General features: G+C 43.8%; 1 protein-coding gene across 1 annotated transcript in view; it reads right to left on the bottom strand.

The window, feature by feature from the left end:
- Nucleotides 1-25868, bottom strand: part of LOC138752913 (cytosolic purine 5'-nucleotidase-like) — a 114652-nt gene that overhangs the window by 37452 nt on the left and 51332 nt on the right. The window contains exons 6-10 of the mRNA XM_069915525.1: nucleotides 23643-23700; nucleotides 22237-22246; nucleotides 20678-20770; nucleotides 9503-9556; nucleotides 1251-1334 (exon numbers count right to left, since the gene is read on the bottom strand). Coding sequence (XP_069771626.1) covers nucleotides 1251-1334; nucleotides 9503-9556; nucleotides 20678-20770; nucleotides 22237-22246; nucleotides 23643-23700 — 299 coding nt within the window. The remainder of the gene's footprint in view (nucleotides 1-1250; nucleotides 1335-9502; nucleotides 9557-20677; nucleotides 20771-22236; nucleotides 22247-23642; nucleotides 23701-25868) is intronic.

Genomic DNA, 25868 nt, shown 5'->3' with positions numbered 1-25868 from the left:
AGGGGAGATGAGGCTGCAATCAGACTGAATGGTGGAGCATAAGAGCACCAGAGAGGATTGCCTGGTCTCCTTCCTTGCCATCATTTGAAGAAGGCTCACAAAATCATTGAGGACCCCTACCACCCTGCACACAGCATCTTTCAGCTAGTCCTGATGAAAAGAGATACAGGAGTATCAGAGCCAGAAGCCATCAGGCTGAGAAACAGCTTCTGTCCATGGGCAATGAGACTGTTGAATGAACTAATCACACAAATCCATATGTATATATGTGTACTACATATGTCATTTGTCTGTGTGTCTCCTTTTTCTGGATGTGTTTTTGTATCAAGGACCAGAGAACACTTTTTTGTTATTATAAGATGATAATAAATTTGAACTTGAAGAATGTGTGTGCAAGGATCCTTGTCACAGTTCATCCCCAGTAGCAGTGTGAGAGAGGACTCTGTGATTTACAGGCTGTTCCTGGGGACGCACACAGAGTCAGACATCCAGAACTGATGGAAGATCATCAACTTGGTGAAAGATGCCCTTTGGATTGTGTGGATCTTGCTTGTCTTTCAGCACCCAGAGGTGTCTGTGAGGGATGGCTGCTGACTGGCACATTCCAGGCTGGAGGAGTGTGTGCTGAGGGATGCACTGAGGCTTGGTGCAACCAACGCAAGGGCACTGTGGGGAAGGACCACAGTCTAGACTCTTTCCATTACTGGGCATTGAGGGGCTCAGACCAAGGGAAAGCCCCTCAAACAGTAGAGGGGGGAATAACTACAAGATGTCGCAGTGGTAAATAAGAGACTTATGTAAGAATGTGCTATGATGAGAAGGAGAGCAGTGGGGAACCTCCTCAAATGAGTGATAGCAATGCAGGGGACAACACTGGTGGCAACGGTCTTTATAGTAAAATGATTTGCTTCAATATACAGAAGGGGATTGTATTGACAAAATGAAAATACAACACTAAGATTGTAAGAAGACTTTGGACAGACTGTTTCCCTTCTAGTTCCTTTTTTGGAAAAAATGTTTTAGGAAAGGTAAATTTCTTAAATACTGTGTAGTCTTTTCCTTGCAGGTCTATCAACTGAATGTTGGGGGAAAATGCAGCATACAATGTGTGAAATCTAATTTGGTGTGGTTCTGTTTGCTGTTACGCTTATTACAGCTTCTCATTAATCTGGTTTGTACTGAGCTGAGCTTCTGGGCAATTGACTCAAAAGCTTTCAGAATCCCAGAGCTCAATGGAATTGCATACTTACATCCGTGTAGGGGTAATCGCTGTTGGTGGCAAGGAAAATCTTTCCCACTTCCTTCATTCGACTGAGGAGCAGGGGCAATCGAGGCTGTGGAGAAACAAAGCACATTACAGGTGTTGTTTTCCTGGAGGTGGGGGTGGGGGGGGGGGGTGTGGGAGAGGATTCAATTCACTGATAGATGGGACAGGACAGAGATTGGTGCTGAGAGCAGGGAGCTCAAATGTGAAAACAGACATCGATTAAATGTAGGAGATCCAGGACGGAAAACTGTCAATTCTTTCAACGCATTTGGTCAATATGCATTGGTGTTGCAAAAGGTGTGCAATGAGAGAGGAATGGAGCAATGGGGAACAGCACAGTGCAGGCCCTTTGGCCCACGATATGGCGGCCTATATAAACCTACTCATCAATCTAAACCCTTCATACCTCACACCCATAACCCCTATTTTTCTTGTATCTATGTATCTATCATGGTGGAGGCTGGTGCAATGGGACATTTATTAGTCTTGAAAATGTCCCCATTGCACCAGCCTCCACCACAACCTCTGATATGTCCCTTAAAATTTCCTTCCCTCTTCTTCACAGATGACCTCTGGTCCTCAGATTGTCACCCTGAGGAAAAGGTACTGGCCGTCCATCCAAATTATGACTCATAATCTTATAGACCTCTTAAGTCACTTCTCATCCTTCTTCACTCCAAAGAGAAATGCCCTAGCTCTGTTAACCTTGATTTATAAGACAGGTTCTTCAATCCAGCACATCCTGGTAAATCTGGTAGCTCATTTCACACTCTCAGCACTCTCTGTGTGAAGAAATTCCCCCTAATGTTCCCTTTAAACTTTTTCCCTATCATCCTTAACCTAGTTTTTAATCTCTCCTAACTTCCTCATCCAGGTCATTTATAAAAATCACAAAGAGGAGAGGTCCTAAGGAAGATCCCTGAGGAACATCGTTGATCACTGATCTCCATGCAGAAAGCCACCACCCTTTCCCTTCTCTGGACAAGCCAATTCTGTATCAACAAAGCAAGACTTCCCTGAATTCCATGCCTCCTTATTTTCTGAATAAGACTTGCATGAAGAATTTTATCAAATGCCTTACTGAAATTCATATACACTACATCCACTGCTTTACTTTCATTAATGTTCTGTTATATCCTCAAAGGATTAAATCACACTTTTGAGACACAACCTTCCCCTGACGAAGTTAAGCTGACTATTCCTAATCAAGTTATGCCTCCCTAAATGCTTGTAAATCCTGTCTCTTAGGGTCTTCTCTAACAGTTTTCCTACCACTGAAGTAAGACTCACTGGCATATAATTTCCTGGGTTATCTCTCCTTCCTCTCTTGAACAGGATGACAACATTTGCAACCCTCCAGTCCTCCAGTACTTCTCTTGTTCCCATTGACGATGCAAAGATCATTACCAGTGGCTCAGTAACCTTCTCTCTCACTTCTTACAGTAACCTTGGATAAATGCTCGTCTATCTAACTAAATGCTTTTCAAAAGCTCCAAACCATCCTCTTTCTGAAGGTCAACATGCTCAAGCATTTCAGTCCCACTTTAAGTCATCCTCAAATTTGCCAAGGTCCTTTTCTCTGGTGAATACTGAAACAAAGTACTCATTAAAGACCCCTGCTACCTCCTCTGACTCCATACACCCCGATTGGGTATTATCCTCATATAACTCATCCTGTTGTTCTTCACTTACTTGTAGAATGCCTTTGGGCCTTCCTCAATCCTGCTCACCTTCTCATGACCCCTTCTACCTTTTCTAAGTCCTTTCTTAACTTCTTTCTTGGCACTCTTATCAGATTCTATCTTTTTAAACCTCTTGTAAACTTATTAACTAGATTTTCTGAATCCCAAGTGCACCAAGTGTCTTCTTCTTTGGCTTGGCTTCGCAGACGAAGATTTATGGAGGGGGTAAAAGTCCACGTCAGCTGCAGGCTCGTTTGTGGCTGACAAGTCCGATGCGGGACAGGCAGACACGGTTGCAGCGGCTGCAGGGGAAAATTGGTTGGTTGGGGTTGAGTGTTGGGTTTTTCCTCCTTTGCCTTTTGTCAGTGAGATGGGCTCTGCGGTCTTCTTCAAAGGAGGTTGCTGCCCGCCAAACTGTGAGGCGCCAAGATGCACGGTTTGAGGCAATATCAGCCCACTGGCGGTGGTCAATGTGGCAGGCACCAAGAGATTTCTTTAGGCAGTCCTTGTCCCTTTTCTTTGGTGCACCTCTGTCACGGTGGCCAGTGGAGAGCTCGCCATAAACATGATCTTGGGAAGGCGATGGTCCTCCATTCTGGATCTTCAGCAGCGTGGACTCGATGCTGTCGACCTCTGCCACCTCGAGTACTTCGACGTTAGGGATGAAAGTGCTCCAATGGATGTTGAGGATGGAGCGGAGACAACGCTGGTGGAAGCGTTCTAAGAGCCGTAGGTGATGCCGGTAGAGGACCCATGATTCGGAGCCGAACAGGAGTGTGGGTATGACAACGGCTCTGTATACGCTTATCTTTGTGAGGTTTTTCAGTTGGTTGTTTTTCCAGACTCTTTTGTGTAGTCTTCCAAAGGCGCTATTTGCCTTGGCGAGTCTGTTGTCTATTTCATTGTCGATCCTTGCATCTGTAATGGAAGATTTAAACCGTGTTTTTTTACCTTTGCAGCCTTTCCTTCTGCAAGGCTGAGAACCTGCCTGTTTTTTAGAATCAGCAGACATAAGCTAAATTCCACCAAGGGGCCAGATATGCTGTTATCTGACGAAAGGACATCTGTGGACCAAGAACATTTAATCTTCCTGCTTGTTTTGGTCACAGACTGTCAGAGGCCTAGCCTTGATGCAAAATAAACCATTGTATTCAAAGTGATAAGCTGAAAATTACGTTATTCGATAGAAGCTAGCATGCTAGCTTGCTCGCTTATCTTTCTTACTGTGCGGGGAATAGGTGCTTGGGTAAGCAGTTTTTGGGTAATATAAGCCATGGTCCCGCTGCTGAAGTTTGAGACTCTCCGAGAGGTGGCAACATCTCTCAGCAAGAAGAAGGACTTCGAGAGTCCAGCTAACGTCCCGGTCGAGGGAGGTGGAGAAGTTCCTACCGGCGCCCTGACAACCTACTACAAGTGTGCAGTCGTTGCCTCGCTTCAGCAGTTGGGACCAGTCCAAGCGTTGATAAGTGTAGTTGAGAAGGGCTAGCATATTGTAGTTTGAAATCAGCTTTTGAATTTGTAATAAGCATTTGTATAAACTGAACTGCTCTCAGTGTGTGTGTGTCTATTTTCTTTCGGTAGCTCAAACACTGTGACCAATCTAAAATGAACAAAGTGAGAGGTACAAGTTTACCCAGGACACCATGGTTCTTTTGCTTTATCATTCCTTCCCTGCCTCAATGGAACATACTTTTTCAGAGCGCCATGCATATATTCCCTGAACGTTTGCTACGTACAGTATCTGCCGTACACTTCCCCGAGTACATCTGCTCCCAATTTATGCTCCCAAGCTCCTGCCTAATAGCATTATATTTGCCCCACCCCAATTAAATGGTTTCCCAAATTGTCTATTCCTGACCTTCAGCGCAATAGTAAAAGAGAGAGAGTTGTGTTCACTTTCTCTAAAATGTTGGCCCATTGAGAGATCTGACACTTGACATGTGTCATTTCTCAATATCAGGCAAAGTATAGACTCTCCTCCAGTTGGGCTAGCTACATATTGTGTCAGGAAACCTCAGGAGAAGAATCTTAAGGATAGGATCTATGAGCATTTGGAGAAGAACAGTCTACTCAAGGAAAGTCAGTGTGGCTTTGTGAAGGGAAGGTCGTGCCTTGTGAGCCTAATTGAGTTTTTTTAAGATGTAACAAAAGAAATTGATGGGGGACACAAAACTCAAAACGGTCAACCAGTTTACCTATCTCGGCTGCACCATTTCATTGGATGCAAGGATCGACAACGAGATAGACAACAGACTCGCCAAGGCAAATAGCGCCTTTGGAAGACTACACAAAAGAGTCTGGAAAAACAACCAACTGAAAAACCGCACAAAGATAAGCGTATACAGAGCCGTTGTTATACCCACACTCCTGTTCGGCTCCGAATCATGGGTCCTCTACCAGCATCACCTACAGCTCCTAGAACGCTTCCACCAGCGTTGTCTCCGCTCCATCCTCAACATTCATTGGAGTGACTTCATTCCTAACATCGAAGTACTCGAGATGGCAGAGGCCGACAGCATCGAATCCATGCTGTTGAAGATCCAACTGCGCTGGGTAGGTCACGTCTCCAGAATGGAGGACCATCGCCTCCCCAAGATCGTGTTATATGGCGAGCTCTCCACTGGTCATCGTGTCAGAGGTGCACCAAAGAAGAGGTACAAGGACTGCCTAAAGAAATCTCTTGGTGCCTGCCACATTGACCACCGCCAGTGGGCTGATATCGCCTCAAACCGTGCATCTTGGCGCCTCACAGTTCGGCGGGCAGCAACCTCCTTTGAAGAAGACCGCAGAGCCCACCTCACTGACAAAAGACAAAGGAGGAAAAACCCAACACCCAACCCCAACCCACCAACTTTCCCCTGCAACCGCTGCAACTGTGTCTGCCTGTCCCGCATCGGACTTGTCAGCCACAAATGAGCCTGCAGCTGACGTGGACATTTACCCCTCCATAAATCTTCGTCCGCGAAGCCAAGCCAAAGAGAAGAAGACAGTAGCCACTGAAATTTAACACTACACTGTTCATCTGAGATTGAATATCTAACCCCAGTTCCACAGGGACACAGAGCTCCAGCATAATAAAGAGCCACACATCAGCCAGGTAATGTCCCTGCAAATTTAAAGTAACTTTACACTTGTCCCATACAGTTTTTGTATGTTCACTACAAGCCATCGATATCTTTCGGTTCGCTGAATATCTCCAGAAGTTTAAAGCTCTGGCAACTCTCTTGTGGATGTTTTCTTTTTGGTTTCTAGCATTTCACTGGACCGCATGGCACTTCTCAGTGTTTTGGCTAGAGTGACTGCCCGGTCGTAGGTTAAGGGCTCCGTCTCCAACAGCCTCTGTCAGATGTAACTGGAGTCAATCCCGTTGACTAAACCATCCAGCTTCAAAGCATTGTGGTGTTGTTGCACATTGACTGCCCTGACAGTATCTGAGACTGTACCCCTAAGAGATCTGGCCTAACCTGGTTCGCCTCTTCCTCGCACCCCTACTCAGAGTGAGCCTGAGAAGTTGGACTCACCCCCCAGCCCCCCCAGCCTGTGACCCCTAGTAAGCTTTCAGATGACCATGCTGAAGCTCCACTGCCTCACGCTGGCGATTCTGAAGGGGGTTCAGAAGCCAGTCCTTCCCACACTACAGACCCAGGGCCTGTACCAGTTCCCAAGGTTGCAAAGGAGCCACCTGTTTTGAGACGAAGCACCAGAATTCATAAACAACCTGATAGATTGACATATTCATAAAACATCTCATTATATTTCGATTGCTTGCTAGATTACTGGCGTATTTTGGCTGTTAGAGTATCTCAAGGCCAAACATGGTATCCATGTATCGCTTGCTTCAGTCTTTCCTTGCAGCTGTCCTTTTGATTTTCACCCTTCTTCTGTCGGGGGGAGACTGTGGTGAATGTCTGCCAAGCTGCCTGTCTCCCCTCTGGCGAGCCTTGCTGTATTAACATTGGCTGTGTATTATCTCTACTGTTAAGGACATTCCCCTTGGATATAACTGTTTATGCATCTATTGTCTTTCATTATTGTATCATGAGTTTCTCCTAATAAAGGCCATGATTATCGTTTGACCACATCGTCTTTGTCTACTTCATCAACTCGCACTTCACATGGAATCCATGGAACTTTGGCTGTGGGAATTTAAAAAATTGGCTTGCAAGTAGAAATCAGAGAGGAGTAGTGGAAGGAAAGAATTCTTCTTGGAGGTCAGTCACTAGTGAAGTATCATAAAGATCTGTTCTGGGAGCCCTGCTTTTTGTGATTTTTTATAAATGGCCTGGATGAAGAGGCAGGAGGATGGTTCAGTAGGTTTGCGGATGATACGACGGTTGGAGGAGCTGTGGATGGAGTTGAGGTTTGTTGAAAGTTACAAGAGGATATAGACAGGGTGCAGAGTTAGCTTTAAAAGTGGCAGATGGAGTTCATCCGGATAAGTGTGAGGTGCTGCATTTTGGAAGGACAAGCCAGAAGGCTGAGTACATGGTTAATGGTCAGTTACTTAAGAGTGTGGATGAACAGAGGGACTTAGGGGACCAAATCCATACATCTATCAAGGTTGCCACACAGGCTGATAGGATAGTTAAGAAGGCCTATGGCAGGGGTGGCCAACCTTTTCATTTTTAATTTAGACATACAGCATGGTAACAGGCCATTTTAGCCCACAAGTACATACTGGGGGTGTAGGTAAGGTGGAAGCCAGCACCTTTTCCCAGGGCAGGAATAGCAAAGATCGGGGTTTTTTAATGCAGAGTTGTGGGTGCCTGGGATGCCTTGCCAAGGATGGTGGTGGAGGCTGAAACATTAGGGGCATTTAAGAGAATCTTAGACAGGCACATGGATGAAAGAAAAATAGAGGGTTACAGGGTAGGGAGGGTTTAGTACTTTAGGAATATATGGATTGGCACAACATTGAGAGCTGTAGGGCCTGTACTGTGCTATAGTGTTCTATGTTTGAACACACCGAACAAATTCCACTCCATCCAAACCCTTCTCTCTAAGATGGTGCTAATCAATATTAGGAAAGTTAAAATCACCCATCAGTACAACCCTATCATTTTTGCATCTTGCAAGAATCTGCCTTCCTATCTGCTCCTCAACTTTTCTGTTAGTATTGGGACATATAGACAATAACTATCCAGTAGGGTTATTGCCCCTTTTCCTCTTTCTGACCTTCACCCACACAGAGTCTGCAGACAATCCCTGCATACTTCCCCCTTTTCTGCACCTGTGATAGTATCCCTGATCAGCAATGCACTCCCCCCAACTATTTTACCTCCCACTGTAGTTTTGAAACATCTAAAACCTGGCTTGAACAGCAGTCTTTCCTGCCCTTGTGAAAGCTGTCTCTGTAATGGCCACAATGTCATAGTTCCACGCTTGTTACCATTTACTCCCTGTGGATGCCCTGTGACCAGTTGAGTTACTCCAGCATTTTTGTGTATTACACTCAACCCCAGCATCTTGTTTCGTTCCACTTTTTAGCCCGGAGTGACCAGCTCAGAATGTCAGTGAGATCTGTAGACCACTCTGTGGTTATAAATTTGTACGCAGTTCGTTCACAATTTTCACTATGAGCAACTGAGCCTCTGAATTATGCCTGTGGACTGATCACTGATGGATCAGTAACATTACCACAGGGTTTATATTTCCTGAATGAATAGCACATTGACAATGTACAAGGATCATAGAGTGAAAAAAACACAGGGAATATCTGTGCAATGTGGGACAAGCACATAACTCTCCTTGACTTGTATGGTAAAACCGCCAGTATCTGGCATCTATGGGGATTGGTAGATGCCGGATAAGTGTATTTTCTGTTGCATGAGATTTACTCTTACAATGTCTAATGCACTTGCATTAAGAATAAACAGTTTAAAGACAAAAAAAACCTATACTCTCACTGAACAAACTTCACTTGCATGAATATATAAACCTTAAAGCATTTTACTTTATTTTTAGTAACATTCTTTAAAAACATTTAACCGTTGCTGCATCTGCAGGTTCCTCTCCCCTCCATCGAGGTGCCCGAAAGACATACAATAGCATTATAGAGAATTAACCCTCCCCCCCCGCCCCCCCCCAAGTTTACTGATAAAGCCTCTGACCAGGGAAACTCTTACTAAGCAGGGAGAAGGAGACACTTTATGAGAGTCACCCCAATGATGAACGGCATCAACCAGTTCTTCATCTTGGGCGACACCATTGCTCTTTCACACAACTTTATTCAAACAGCTGCTACAAGCAAAACACAACCAAGGCAGTCAGCTGGCTGAATATTTGCTCCCATCTCCACCAAAGGTTTATGTGTTACTTCAAAGAACATATTAAGCTTACATATTTTTTTATTTTATTTAATTTATTTTAAAAATTTACTTTCCTTGATTTTTTTTTGCTGGTTGCTTGAGGCTGCCATTTGCTTGAATTCCAGGCACCAGCAGTTTTATTGTAATTTTCTGGCACATCTAGACCACCAAGAACAGAATTGTCATCTGGAAATTGCCACAAAAGCCCACATCCATGTGTGAAAAGCAGCAAAGATTCTACTTACATCTCTTAGCACGTATTTTTCTAGATTTTCCAGTATTTTCTTCTTTAAGATCCCCTGAAAAGATTTGAAAAAAATGAAACTGCTCAGATGAATTTTAGCAAAATAGTATCTAGTCTACTGAAGCAGGGGCTGCAGTGTTATAATGAGCCACATCTACATGGAACTGCAGAGACTTCACTGGAGTAGTTTACCGTTTGGTCTCCTTGAGTCAGCAGGGATGTACTTGCATTAGGGGCAGTCAGACTGGGTCGATTCCCAGTCTGAAGAGGTTATCTTACGAAGGAAGGTTGAATAGACTGGAACCACCCTCGATGGAGAGAATGGAATTGGAGGTGATTTATCGTGTGTGATGCTGAGAGGATATTCCCCATTCTGAGTGTTTAAACCACCATAAACCATAGTAAGCAGTTGCCAATTTTAAAATGGAGATGTGGAGGAACTTCTTCCCCTGGAGATTTGTGAGTCTTTAGAATTCTCTACCCCTAGAAAGGTGTGGAGGCAGAGTCATTGAATATGTTCAAAACTGAGATAGACTGGGGATCAGGACCAGAGCAATGTGATCTTACTGAATGTGGCAGCAGGCTCGAGGGCCAACTTGGAATAATCACACTTCTTATATTTTAAAGTGGGAACAAAAGCTGAATGTTTATTGCTATTTGGGACAGCACAGTTAGTGCAACTCTATTGCAATGCCAGCCACCCGGATTCCTTGTAGAGGAGTCGGGTCAGGATTGAAGGAGGCCCATCTGTGTTTGTGGAGGAATTTCTTTAGCCAGAGACTAGTGAACCTCTGGAATATGCTGCCATGGGTGGGTGTTGAGGCCAAGTCATTGGGTGCATTTAAGGCAGAGATCAATGGGTAACTGAATAGTCAGGGTATCAAAGGTTATTGGGAGAAGGCAGAGGAGTAGGGCTGAGTGCGAGAAATGATTGGTTCACGATGGAATAATGGGTCACATGCGTGTATTTTGGCGACACAGACTTGTGGGCTGGGAGGCCTGTTACTGTCTTGTATCTCTATATTTGAAAAAAAATTGTTCAAGAGAGAGAGAGTGCAGAGAAGGTTCACGAGAATGTTGACAGGATTTCAGGGTCTGAGTTACAGGGAAAGGTTGTGCAGACTGGGGCTTTTTTCTCTGGAGCGTAGAAGATTGAGAGGGGACTTGATAGAGGTGTTTAAGATTTTGAAAGGGACAGACAGAGTAAATGTGGATAGGCTTTTTCAATTAAGAAAGGGGGAGATTCAAACTAGAGGACATGGTTTAAAATTGAAGGGGGAAAATTATAAGGGGAACATGATGGGAAATTTCTTTACGCAGAGGGTGTTGGGGATGTGGAATGTGCTTCTGGCAGACGTGGTCGAGGCGGGATCATTAGTTACATTTAAGGAAAGACTGGATCGTTACATGGATAGGAGGGGACTAGAGGGGTATGGACCGGGTGCTGGTCAGTGGGACTAGGAGGGTGGGGATTTGCTACGGCATGGACTAGTAGGGCCGAACTGGCCTGTTCTGTGCTGTAAGTGGTTATATAAGAAATACAGTAATATTAAGCAAATCATCCTGACCTAGTCTCAACCCAAACCCTAATGTTTCATCAGAAGATACAACTGAACCAAACCCAACATTCACAGCCATCTTGGCCTTGGGTTTGACTCAAGCCCACCTGGATTAGTAAGGACATATAATTTGTATTCTCACCTGTGCATCACCCCTCTGGTTTCAGTGGAATGGACAAACTTCTTGTGGGGTCTTACAAGTAAAGCTAACTCTTCCTTGATAGTTCATGTAGCTAGATTCAAAGATATATCCCTAACTTTCCTTCCTGCTCCTCTGTACTCCCTTGATAATCAGGGGAGATCAGTACATGGCCCTGAAATCTGTTAGTTCTGGATTCCCTCAAATAGGTGCTTTAGTGGCAATAGGAAAATGAGAGGTGATCGAATTGGGAGGGGGAATGGCATAACGAGCTCATCGCCCCCCCCCCCAGGCAAGTTAAGTCTGTGCTACGTGGCATCTCCACCACTTCACCAATAGCCTGTGATTGAGCAACAAATGTTCTTAAGGCCCAAATAAATAGTGGCAGCTGGCCTAATGTGCTCATCAGCATGAGGACCAGGTAATTAAATGGAAGAACACTGCAAAACCAATGAAGTGTTTGGCTCACTATACAGACAGAGGATGGGGGGGCATGGGGGGGGAGGGGGAAGGAAGAGTGCGTATGTGTGACATGATCATAGGTTACCATTCTATTATACAGTGTGTTTGTATTTGTTGTTTTTGCAATACTGTTTACATCTTATTAAAAAATATAATTTTTTTTAAAACACACTTTTGGTATGGCCACCCCAATGTGTGTGAGAGAGAGGGGGAATGAGGGATGGAGGAGAGGGAGGCATGGAAGAGGGGAGGGAAGAGTGGGAGAGGGAGGATGGAAGGCAGAGAAGGAGGAGGGTGGGAGAGCGATGCAGAGAAATCTATTCCACTAGATTTGTCATTTTTATTACATTGAATATGATTTATAATTGATGGCAAATTATCAAAATTCATCTACCTTATGGTTTTGCTCATGGTATTTTGTCCTGAATTTTTGCAGAAATTCTACATTTTTGCACCTTGACCACAGTTGACCACTGGCATCAGTGACCAAAATCAACTCATTTCTCTTTCTACATATTAATTTTAATTTTAAATTTAGACAAGTAACAGGCCCTTCCAGCTCACAAGGTCATGCCGCTCAATTACACCCAATTGATCTACAACTCCCGTAAATTTTTGTAGGATAGCTGGAAACTGGAGCATCTGATTCCAAGCAATTTCCATTTCTCTTTCCCTTCATGCCTCCTTACTCCTCCACTGCACATCACTATGTCATAACTTTCTTTCCCAATCCCCACTTCTTCATTATCCCACATTTTCTCTCTGTTCTTGAATGGTGGCTTCTGAGCCTAACCAGACCTCCCATTGCTTCCTCTTGTATGCCCAATATACTTCAACCTATTTTCTAGTCGCATCTTTCACACTGTGTGACTGCAAAGGGGGAGTTATGCCGACAAGTACAACCCATCACTGCAACCACCTGACACATTGGATAAGCTATCAGTACCTATCTTTAGATTAAATGCGAAGGTATCCAAGTTGGTTGCTGACAAGACAGTGAGTGGGAACTGCAGAGGTTGAAAGTGTGGGTGAAAAATGAGTTAATGTTGAAAAGCATGAGATCACACATTTTGGTATGAGAAATCAAAGGCCAAACTACTAAATAATTGTAATGAAGAATCTGTGGAGCAAAGCACAGAGGATTCGTGAGGTTTTGGGGCAAGATTCCTAACAAATTAGAAGGTAAGTGGGGCTCAGAAGACAAATCTGTTCCTCTACGATAAGAAAAATTTATGTGTCAATGTCAGATTTGCTGCATCATTGCTGAACAGGCTTTTATGGCTGCAAAGGATGTGGGAGTGCTGGACGTGAATCCACGGACATTCAAAGGATGTGGGAGTGCTGGACGTGAATCCACGGACATTCAAAGGATGTGGGAGTGCTGGACGTGAATCCACGGACATTCAAAGGATGTGGGAGTGCTGGACGTGAATCCACGGACATTCAAAGGATGTGGGAGTGCTGGACGTGAATCCACGGACATTCAAAGGATGTGGGAGTGCTGGACGTGAATCCACGGACATTCAAAGACTCTTTTGCTCCTCATTCTCTCTTACTATAAGGTGGGGGGAGGCATGACACTAATGGCATCTGTCTGTCATAAGGCAAACAGACAATTTCATGTAATATTCCATGTTCTGTATTATTAGATAACAATAAAGGAATCTTGAACCATTCATTCCAAGTTTGTCCACGAGGTGTCAGCAGCCTGTGGTATTATAAAGACAAAGTAAAGGATGTTGAGAAAAGTTCTGTTAAACAGGGAAAGTACATTATCTTTTACCATCAGGGGCCCATTTAAGAGGCTGCTAACAGGAAGAAAGAAACTTTCCTTGAGTCTGGAGGTTCATGTTGTTAAGCTTGTGTATCTTCTGAGGGAAGCAGGGAGAAGAGAGTGTTACCTGGGTGGAACTGGTCCTTTGATATGTTGGCAGTGTTCCTGAGAGAGCGGGGGGTGTTGATGGAGGGGAGATTGGTTGTGTGGTGGCCTGAGTTGTGTTCACAACTCTCCACAGTGCCTTGAAATCATGGGCAGAGCAGTTCCTGTTCTATGGTGTGATGCATTGGGCAGGTTATTTTCCAGGTGAGTCAATAAAATTTCGGAATGGGTCTTAGGGTATGCTGTATGCCCTCGGCCTTCTGAGAAGCAGAGTCATTGGTGGTACCGTCAATGCGGTAGGGACAGTGCTAGGTCCCACTGCTTCCTCCACCCTGTTTTCTGAGGTGAACACCATAAGACTCATTTCCAATGACTCGCTTCTATAATTGCAGTGGTAAGGCAGCTGATGAGGCCAGTGTTGGATCTGCAGACTCTGCCATGGTCTGAAACAGAGGGTGAATGGTTTGCTCCTTCCACAGTTTTCATTTGGCCTCCATGAGTACCCAAAGGGGTTCAAAGTTCACAGTGCCTTCCCAAGCACTCCTCAATTTTAATATGTTGCATACCAGGGATCCACAGAGTTCAGAGGATATTACCCTATCTCAGGAGAGCATTTCTTTTCTAACCTGGAAATTCCTTACCACGTTAGAAGTTGAAGCAAGAAGTATCTGTTTTGGTAGATCAGTGTAAGATGTAAATAATGTGAAACCCCACTCCCCCATTGGAACTGGATGAATGTCATCAGAGCCTTGAAGTTGAAGATGTTGATTTGCTCCCACTCCTAATCTTTTTGTATTTCATCCCTTCCCTGCTCTCACATTCTCTGGCCTAACCATAACCACAAAGCTCCCCACCCCTCTACTCAGTTGATTCTATTGCAGCCCAGCTCATTTTCCAGGCTCCCATGTTCAGCTTGATGCATTATCAATAATCATAAAAGTCTGGAGTTGTGAGACTGATCGGCTTTTTATTAACTATAGACTGGAACAGCCATCAACCTTATTGACTGATCAAGGCAGAGTGGAATGGGAAGCATGCAAAGGACTATGGGTAGGATCGGTCTCAGGAGACGTTTCCAGCAGCAGCCAATCGTAGCATAACAGTAGTTTACCACGCAGCTGGTACTGTGAAAGGTTCCTGCTCCTTGGGGAACAGTTCACTCTGTTTTTAAACTTTCCCACAAACTACATATTCCTCCTCCTCCCATTCTTCCAACCTTTCTTTCTCAGCCTGTCTGCTTTTTGAATATATCTTGAGGGGCTCAGGCCTGAAATGTTAGTAATATATCTTTACCTCATATGGACACTACAAGACCGTTGAGTTCCTCTAGCTTTTACTGTGTACTTTTTACTACAATCACAGCATCTGGACACTTCTGTTTCACTCATTATAAAAACCCATTCAACCACCTCCCCCCCCCCCCCCTCCAATGAGCTGGCTAATTTTCCACCCCTTCTTCACAATCCTCTTCCTATCTGAAATTATTCATGCCTACCCTCCCTCAATTCTGATCAAATCCCCAAACGTGGTTCTGGCTCATAGAGAACTTTAAATTAAAGTCTTTGCAAACTCAACCGTGACTTCTTCCCAATTTATGTGCAAGCACAACTGACCAGTCCTCCCTCCCTTAGTGCCTCTCCTCTGCTGTCCAGTTAGATAACATGGATTTTGCTTCTTTAGTAAATCTGGTTATCTGCTCACTTCTGCACATGATTTCGACCAGCAGCCTCCTATTTATCAATTGCACGGTGACCTTAGTTATTTGAAGCCCTCTATATGAATTGATATAGTACTTGTCGCATTAACAAAACAATTGAGTAAACTCTTTAAAAAAAAGTGAGGCATAATTTGGCACTTTTCATTTCAATCGTTCATATTCTAATTTCCATCTATACCATTTGAAAAAAATCCAGTCTTAACTCAAGAAACAACCTTCATTTTTCATCTAGATTCACAATAAGCTTACACATTCATCGATGAGTTCAAAGGTCAATTCTGAACATAGAATATGGGAAAGTACCAATATCCTGTAGATCTGGGGTTCCCAACCTTTTTGTTCCTCTGTACCCCTTGGGTATTTTTATAGGTTCCCGTGTACCCCTAAAAATTAAGGATAAAAAACCCCACAAAATTGTGCAATCTGACTGCAGATTACAATACTATGTATTGTACAGTAATGGTTATTCTCTCAGACCCAATGTCCCCCCTGAAAAGTGCAAATGTACCACTGGTTGGGAACCCCTGCCATAGATAGACCCAGGTGGGAGGGTAGAAGAGGAAAAAGTCCTTGAAATCTGTCTGCATCGAGAGCCAACTTGCTTCTGTCAACAAATATGTTTTGGTTGTTATTTTGCTCAGAGGTTTCTCTGATACCAGAAATCTATTCCTCTATGACCAGGAAAGCCTATTAGTGTGAATGTCAGGCTTGCTGCATCATCATATTGATGACTGCAAACATCTAATGTCCCTCTGTCAGCATAACCACATCCTTCTGTGTTGTTTCTAAACTTGGTGCTGCAACCACCTACGTGGACAAACGGTGGCTGAGGCCACCGCCACAGAGAAATGGCAGAAGACTCCAGGCATCCCCACAACCAAATCTACACAATGACTAGAAGATATAGTGACCAGGCTCTTGAACACCAACCACCTCCTCCCCCAACCCCCCCACAACATCCCGCTCCTCACTGTCCTTTTGATAAACCACTGGCACCACAAAAACACCTGTGTGCGTGATTGAAACACTACTTTTTCTTGCACTACTGTAACTGAATATTTATTATCAATCTATATTACCACCTACGGCTCCTAGAACGCTTCCACCAGCGTTGTCTCCGCTCCATCCTCAACATCCATTGGAGCGCTCACACCCCTAACGTCGAGGTACTCGAGATGGCAGAGGTCGACAGCATCGAGTCCACGCTGCTGAAGATCCAGCTGCGCTGGATGGGTCACGTCTCCAGAATGGAGGACCATCGCCTTCCCAAGATCGTATTATATGGCGAGCTCTCCACTGGCCACCGTGACAGAGGTGCACCAAAGAAAAGGTACAAGGACTGCCTAAAGAAATCTCTTGGTGCCTGCCACATTGACCACCGCCAGTGGGCTGATAACGCCTCAAACCGTGCATCTTGGCGCCTCACAGTTTGGCGGGCAGCAGCCTCCTTTGAAGAAGACCGCAGAGCCCACCTCACTGACAAAAGGCAAAGGAGGAAAAACCCAACACCCAACCCCAACCAACCAATTTTCCCTTGCAACCGCTGCAATCGTGTCTGCCTGTCCCGCATCGGACTGGTCAGCCACAAACGAGCCTGCAGCTGACGTGGACTTTTTTACCCCCTCCATAAATCTTCGTCCGCGAAGCCAAGCCAAAGAAGAAAGAAGAAGAAGAAAGATATTTTACATTTATTATCTCTTTCCATGGAGTAATTTATCATATACTATTGGAGCAGCCTTATTTTCACTAAGTTCCAGTTTGGCTGCAGCAATTAAAGAATTTCAGAGCATATGTACATTGAACTCATGTGTATGACAATAAATCCATTAATGTCATCCAAATGCTTAATTTGATTTTTTTTATAAATAATTTGTAACACAGAATCATGACCTGCTGGCATTCTCCCTTCTTTGCATATTTTCAAAACAGATTTGGTTTAATAAATGCATTCTCTTAATCATGAAAGATCCTTTTAATCTGCTGTGTTGCCATATCTTGCAGATTTCCAAGAGACTCGATAATTTAACACTCACCATCTCTCACTCTATAATTGTTTGCATCCTACGGGTTTGGGAGTTGGCGTTGTGATAGCATTGCACTAACCCTGCTGCCTCTCTGTTCTAAGTGGCCGTTCTTCAATCCTGAAGATGTGTCCTCTTGTCCTAGACTCTATCAGCATGGAAAACAACTTTTCTACATCCACTCTGTCCAGGCCTTTCAACGTTCAAAATGTTTCAATGAGATCCCCCCTCATTCTCCTAAATTCTAATGAATAAATGCCGAGAGCCAGCAAACATTCCTCATAAGATAACCCTTTCATTCCCAGAATCATCCTTGTGAACTTCCTTTGAACCTTTGTAACATCAGCACATCTTTTCTTAAATGAGGAGCCCAAAACTGCTCACATTACTCCAAGAGAGGCCTCACCAGGGCCTTATAAAGCCTCAATGACACATCCCTGCTCTTATATTCTATTCCTCCTGAAATGAATGCCAGGCAACATTTCAGGCTTGAGTCCTTCATTAAGGCATATTTGTCTCCCATGGATGCTGCATAACCTGCTGAGTTTCTCCAGCACTTTTGTGTATCACTGCATCTCCAGATTTCCTTGTTTAAGTCTGCTCTTTCACTTTATTTTCCAGAATATTCAAGCCAAGTGCCTATTTGGGTATCTCATGCTTCAGTGATCCAGCAAGACTTCTTGTTCAGGGTTTATTAGGCTGTCTGCTCAGATTTCATATTTAGATTTGTCACATAGACATCACATGTAACCCTGGGATTCTTCTTTCCTGCAGGTGAGGCACAATTACCACTTATTGGTAGTGCAAAAATAAGATTGTGCACAACACACACATGTAAACAAATAAAGAAATGTTAACTCACTTTGCAATACAGAGAGAATAAAAATAATCAATAAAGTGCACAAGTGCGAGTCTTTAAATGAGCCCCTGATTGAGTTTGTTGTTGAGGAGTCTGATGGTGGAAGGGGAGCTGCCGTTCCTGAACCTGGTGGTGCGAGTCTTGTGGCACCGATACCTCTTTCCTGATCGTAGCAGTGAGAGCAGAGCATGTGCTCAACACTGCTTAATGTAGCCTGTGTTTCACACAAAGCAAAATCATTCTGTTCATTGAGGGTAGGACAGGATGGGAATTAGAGAAGCCTTCAGTTTGTAGCTGTAGATAATGTTCTGTGAGCTACTATGTTACATTCCCTCACTGAAGCTGCAGGTTCTACTGAAACTGCAGGTTCTACTGAAACATGCCTTTGTTCTTTTCAGTGGAAAGTCCAGACTCATGTGAATGTGATACAGTAAGTGAACCTCAGATATATTCTCAAAGGATTCTCTTGGGCCCAACATATTGATTGTTTTTCTTTGGTTTCTTATTCTTATTTATTTCCTTCCTGTTTTAACATCACAGTGGAATTCTGCCATTAATCAACCATGTCAGGCATTCCTCGGCATTAGGGGAAGAATGTGAGCAAACTCATTATGCATGCATAGGAGGAGATACTGGCTTTTCCAGTGACAGGGCATACCCTTCACTGGCAAGGGCAATGTGTATCATCCATCCTTCTGAGAACATGGAGTTGATTCCAGTCCTTCTAGTGAAGCATCAGCTATAATAGAACTGAGTGACTTGCTGGGGCATTCAGGAGTCAACTGCATTGGGGCAACTCTGGACCCACAGAGAGACCAGTCTGGACATAGACAGGAGATTAACTCCCCGGAAGAACATCAGTGTTCCAGATGGGTTCATACTGCAAAATAGTGGCTTTGTGGTCAGTGCCATGTAGAGCAATCTATTCAAACCAGATCCTCTTGGCAGAGAAAAGTGCGAGTCCTCAATATCTTTTTGAAAATAAAAACACAATGCTGGAGAAACTCAGCAGGTTAAACCATGTACTTTAGGGAGCAAAGATAATGATATATAAATGACGTTTTGGGCTTGAGCCCTTCATCAAATTATGAGCAAAATGTAGGCAGGTGCCTGTACAAAATGGCAGGGTGAGGGAGAAGGGCAGGGGGAGGAGAACAGTACCAAATCCAGGAGGTAATAGGTAGATAAAGGAGGAAGGCACACCAGCAAACAAAGGGAGGGGGGATGGCTTCGTGAATGGAGAGAGAAGGGGGTGGAGATTTGGAGGAAGGGAGACAGAGGGTTGGGGAAGAGAGGGAGAGTGGGGAGTAGGCTAGCAGAAACTGGAGGTCAATGTCAATGACCTCTGGTCGGGGAGTGCCCAGGTAGAAATTAGGTGTTGCTCCTCCAATCTACACAGTTTGTGCAGTCTGAAAATGCATGAGGCCATGGACAGATATGTGGCATGGGATTGGGGTGCAGAATTGAAATAGTTGGCCTCTGGGAAATCCCTGTCCCTGATGCGGACAGAGTGAAGGTGCTCGACAAAGTAGTCTGCATACAACCTCTCCGATCTAGAGAAGGTCACAATGGGAGACCGAATGCAGTAGATAACTTCTGCGGATACACAAGTGAAATGCTGCTTCACTTAGAGGGAATGTTTGGGCCCCCAAATGGTGGTGAGGGAGGAGGTGTGGGTGCAAGTCTGACATTTCCTTCTGAATTTCATTTTGAAAATCTTAATTGACTCTGTCTATGCTTTATTGGCAATGAATTCAGATCTCTCTTAATTTCATAATGTTTTGTGATCAGGGTTACTGAGAAAGAATAGAAAAAAAATTAAGATTTAAAAATTATTAGTAAAATATTTAAAATAGTAAATTGATCACAAATGCCATAACTTCAAATTTAAACACAGTTAATAATTTATGGTAAAGATTTTCTAAGAAAAATGACTGACCTTGAAAGTAGTTCTGCTACCTTATTTAATAATCGGAGTCACACTAGATGTAATCCAGATCCTTGCCTCGGGAAGGGTGTGGAATGCTGCTGCACTGAACGTTGAGCAAGAGGTCAGTCCTGGCCATGATGGCCAGACATAGCGCTCTGCTGGTGTGTGCATCACGCCTCACCAGACTCTCAGCAGAATGGCAGCTGGCCATCAGGGGAGCCAGCTATTGTTGCTCATTGACAGAAAGACAGGACACAGATGAATGGATTGACACATAGGCAAACAAGATCAAGACAGTGATTAACAAGAAAAGCAAAGGCAATAGCACAGAAAAGAAGGCAAGAGAGAAGAGAAAAATTGATAGGCATTGAGAAGAGGGAGAAAATGAGAGAGAGAGGAGGAGGAGAAAGTGAAAGGGAGAGAGAGTTGACAGCTTTAGAATCAATTTCAACAAAAATTAGAGATACCTACTGCAAGACCTTATTAGTAATGTATTAAAATCTTGCCAATCTCAGCAGACCAAATATGCATCACTTGTGCAACGAGAACCAATTCAGTAGCACAGCGGCAGGCTTAACTAAATAGGAAGATAATGTGGGAGAAATCCTACAGAATCGTGCACGAAAGCCATTGTGTCTTGCACATCCTGGTGCATGTTCCGATACGACATGAAGAGGTCACCACTTTTAAATCCCGTTGACAGCTAGGAGAGAAACAAGAGAATGTGTCATCGATGTCGCACTTGAAAATATTTTGTTTGTCAGTGACCATCCTTCACAAAGTCTGCAAAACATGTGCATCTAACCCCTTATTTTCTGGACAACTGGCACAGTTGGCATTGCGGTTACCAGCGATCAGCACCGAGGTTCAAATTCCACGCTGTCTGTAAGCAGTTTTTACATTCTCCCCGTGTCTGCGTGGGTTTTCTCCGGGGACTCTGGTATCCTTCCACCATTCAAAACGTAGCGGGGGTGTAGGTTAATGGGGTACAAACTGGGTGGCACAGACTCATGGGCCGAAATGGCCTGATACTGTGCTGTGTGTCTAAATTTAAAAAAAATTAAACTTAATAAAATCTTGAATATATTTTGGTCTCTTCCAAGTGCAAATTATTACAATGGACTTTACTGTTAAGAGAGGAGGTAAATTTAGGAAGTGGTCAAAAGTCACCAATGCATTAAGATGAAAGGCTCAAGTCCAAAACATTGGTTAAATATCTTTATCTTTGCTATATAATGTTCACTCTTTGACCTGCTGAGTTTCTCCAGTTTTGTGTTTTTACTTCAATCATACTGGCTGCAGACTTTAGTGTTTTAGTCAATGGTTAAGGAAGCTTTGTAAGAGAGGAATAAGGTGCTGTGAAAAATCTGGGTTGAAGGTCCAAAATATAATTCATGTCAATGAATGGTAAAGTGTCAGGAATGGAAAACACAGGCTGGAGGCAAAGTAAAGAGCATGAGATGAGATTATAGGCTGGAAATTATTACAGAACCAAGGAACAGTGATGATTTGAAAGGAATTCTGAACTTGATTTTGCTGCCAATCCGGAGAGATTGTGGTTTTTTTGATCAAGAGGTCCAGGATCCAGTAGGGTGTTGAGTCCCAGCAAGGACAGTATATCCACCAGCTTCTGAGATATGATCTCATTGAACACTGAGCCGAAGTCAATAGCCTGACATATAAGGATTATTCTCTAGGTGGTTCAGGATGGAGTGGAGGTCAAGGTTACCACATCATCTGTGAACCAGTTTGGATGGTAGGTAAAATGAATCAGGTCCAACGTTGCTGTAAGGCGTGATTTGAAGCATTCCAAAGCAGTTCATGATGGTTGTGGTCATTGCCACTGAGTCTTCCTAAAAAGAGATCAGGCCCAAAAGGTCGATTGCCATTTGCTTTCTATAGATTCTGCATGTCCTGCTGAGTCTCCCCAGAAAAATTATTTACCGGACAAAATGTACACAGAACAGGTCTTGAGATTGGTCTCAAGATGGTTGGCATCATAAATGTAGCGGTAAGTGCTATGCTATTATAGCCTGCCGCTGTCTGTAAGAAGTTTGTACGTTTTCGTCCGGATGTTCTGGTTTCCTCCCATATTGTGGGGTTAGTAGGTGAATTGATCACAGGGTGTATTTGGGTGGCACAGGTTCATGGGCCAGAGGGACCTGTTACTGTGCTGTATCTCTAAAATAAAAATTTAAATATTAAAATCAACAGCTAAAAGTTGAATTTCTTGCATGTCTCAGGATGTGATGCAGTTAATGCCCATCCCTAATTGGCCCTTAAGCCACTGTCTTGAATTGGCATATTTGTTCTAGTGAAGATGGATGTGTAAAGAGCTCCAGGATTGAGACCCCATGACAATGAAGTTCAGGAAATATAATTCCAAGTCAACTTGGATAATGTTGGAGCAGTCTCAATGATGAGCTGTGCTGCATTATGAAGATGATACTTAATGTCAGTGATGGAGGAATGAATACCAGTCGAGTAGACATCTTTGTCCTGGATGGGTGGAGCTACCTGAGAGGGCTTTGGTTCAGACAAGTATATAGGATTGCAAATGATGGAAAGGTCTCAGAATGTCAGGAGGTGAGTCATACACTTCAGGATACCCTGGCTCCAACCTACCCTTGAAGCAACAGTATTTGTTCCGTGGTTCTCATTGAGTTTCTGGTCAATGGTGATCTTGTAGACGTTGTTTCTGGAGGATACGGTGATGGTAATATCACTTGGTTTTGGAGATGGTCATCAGCTAGATTTTTTGGAGACACTTGTGCATGCAGGCTGAAGAATTACAAACATACCAACTTCTCACCTTGTAGTGCAAGGAAGATCATTGATGAAGCAGGTGAAGATGTGTAGGCAATGAAAAACACAGTGACATGAAATCACTGATTGTGATCAAAGGGAAATTTGGGCTTCACCAATCCACAAATGAAAATTGGTTTCGTGTACTTGAATATTGTCTCTGAAAGAGGGAGGATGTAACTGAGAGAGAGCCCAGGTTCAATTCCATTATTTAAATTTAAATTTTAAAAAAATTTAGACATTCAGTCCAACATGCCTTTGCCACCCAATTGTCCTGCAACCCCTGGTCAGTTTTGAACAGTGAGAGGAAATCAAAGCACCCAGAGGAAACCTATGCAAACACAGGGAGAATGCACAAACTCTTTTCAGGCAGCAGTGAATTTGAACCCCGGTCTCTGGCACTATAAACAGCTATGCTAATCGTACCTCTCCCTGTGCTGCACAAGTAGAACCTATTTAACCTTGGTACTCCATCTGGTTTGAGTACCAATCCGTTCCAGGAATATTTTCTGGGAACTTGAGCCCACTGAGGGATAGAATGAGCTCCTGGTCCAGGATGTTAGTGACAGTCAGTGTCCATGGTAGCAAAGCTGAAAATCTGCCAGAAGTGGGGTTGAAGAAACCAGGGGTTTCTTATAATGAGAATGATTTGTTGTTTGTTTCTGGATTAATCAAAGCAAATAAAGGAGATTACTAACCATGGAATCCCATTTGAGGGATGGTTCAAGCAACAAAAAGGAAACGACTAAAGAAGGTCTTAGAATTGGTACCTGCTGTATTCCGGGCAGTTAATGAAGAAATCCACTAGACAGGCATACAGGTAGGTTTCTGCAAAGAAACAATAGGATTTAATTTTTAATAAAATTTTAATTTAGGCACACAACAGGCCTTTCTGGCTCACGAGCCCATGGCACTCAAATACACCAATTAACTTCCAACCCCTGTACACTTTGAAAGGTGGGAGGAAATCCATGCAGAAATGGGGAGAACCTACAAAATCTTCCGGACAGCACTGGATTTGAACCTGGGTTGCTTGCATTAACTGCTACACTAACCATGCTGCCCTTGCGCTAACTGTGCTGCCCTGTTCAAACCAGTATACCAATTTCACAGACTTTAACCAAATTCCCGCTGGAGAACTGAGAGGCAACACCTTTATCAAGCAATTGTTCTCATTGCAGCAACATATCCTCTGCAATAGATTGCCACTGTTCGCCCTGCGACTGCTCAAATTCATTCAGACTAGATTGTAATTTACCGTTACATTAACGAGGATGTTAGAAGTTTGACATTGAATATACAAAAAAAAGTTTGACATTGAACCAAGAATCTTTGGCTTGGCTTCGCGGATGAAGATTTATGGAGGGGGTAAATGTCCACGTCAGCTGCAGGCTCGTTTGTGGCTGACAAGTCCGATGCGGGACAGGCAGACACGGTTGCAGCGGTTGCAGGGGAAAATTGGTGGGTTGGGGTTGGGTGTTGGGTTTTTCCTTGGCCAGATTAATCCACCTGCACAGCCCACAGGTGGAACATGGCTTGCAAGCTGGCAAGCGCAGAAGTTAGAGAGAAGTTTGGTGTCATTAACTCAAAATCTGAGGGAAGGACAGTGATTTTAACACTAAACATTCACCACATCTGTAGCTTTTGACTGCACTGGAGCAGCTGCTAATTGGTCTGCTATCCTTCTGGCAATATTTCTCCAAACAACAAAAACATGAAAAGAATTTTATTCCCCACCTCTCTTAAAGATGCCAACTAATGGTGATGTAATGTCTGTAGAAGATGAATACTTATTGTGACCTCCACGTGTGTGCATTCTGGTGGATGCCAGCATCCTCTTCAACCGAGAATTGTAGAAAATTTACAACACAGAGCAAGCCATTCAGTCCATTTTGCCTGTGCTTCCTGATCTAATCCTTCCTTCCAGCACTGAACACTTTGAATACACAACAAAATTGTTCATATATCATGAGCACAGTTCACAGTAGCGTGGATCTTCCAGTGCCCACCCATTTCAATTCCTCATCCTATTCCTTTGTTGACATGTCCATCCATGGTCTCATTCACTGCTACACTAACACCAAGTCAAGTTTATTGTTATCTGATTGTACAAGTACAACCCAACAAAGCAGCATTCCTCGATGCAAAACATGAAGACATATAACACACATACAAACAACTATTTCTTTAGTACAAATAAATAAATATTGTTTTGTACATATGAGAATCTCAGCGGGTGAGTGTGAACAGTTCCTTGTGTCGTTCAGTATCCTCACTGCCCGTGGAAAGAAGCTGTTCCCCAGCCTGGTGGCTCTGGCTCTGATCTTCCCCGAATGGAGCAGGTGAAAGATATTGTGTGCAGGGTGGAAGGGGGTCCTCAATGATTTTGTGCACCCTCTTCAGACAACAATCCTGTTAGATCACGTGGATGAGGGGAGGGAGACTCCTGTGATCCTCTCTGCCGCTCTTAGGGTTCTGTGGATTGACTTCCGATCCATTTCTCTGCAGCAACCGTACCCACACTGCAAATTGGAGGAACAACATCTGGGCACCTTCCAATCAGAGCAGACATTAATTGTTTGAACCCCTCCAGGGGAGAGGTGAGGGAAGGTGGATAAACACTCAACTAGTTGATCTCTCTCTCCTGTACACTTCCTCATTGCCGTGTGTGATTCTGCTGGCAACCAGTGTCGTTGGCAAATTTGTAGATGGCGTTTGAATTCTGCCTAGCCATACAGTCATGGAAGTAAAGAGAGTAGAGCGATCTGATTGTCTGCAAACTTGCTGATCCAATCACCACATTGTTGTCCAGATTGTGGATCTAGATGACAAGCTACACTGGTCCCAGCACCGATCCCTGCAGCACACCACTAGTCACAGGCCTCCAGTCTGAGAAGCTATTGTCCACGGCCACTCACTGGCTTCTCCCACACAGCCAATGTTTTTGAATATTTTAATATGAGATTTCACATCCAAAGTACAGAGAACCTATGGAT

The sequence above is a fragment of the Narcine bancroftii genome, chromosome 2 (assembly GCF_036971445.1).
Source record: "Narcine bancroftii isolate sNarBan1 chromosome 2, sNarBan1.hap1, whole genome shotgun sequence".
NCBI lineage: Eukaryota > Metazoa > Chordata > Chondrichthyes > Torpediniformes > Narcinidae > Narcine > Narcine bancroftii.
The sequence above is the reverse complement of the archived record's forward strand: the minus strand, read 5'-3'. Positions and strand labels throughout refer to the sequence as shown.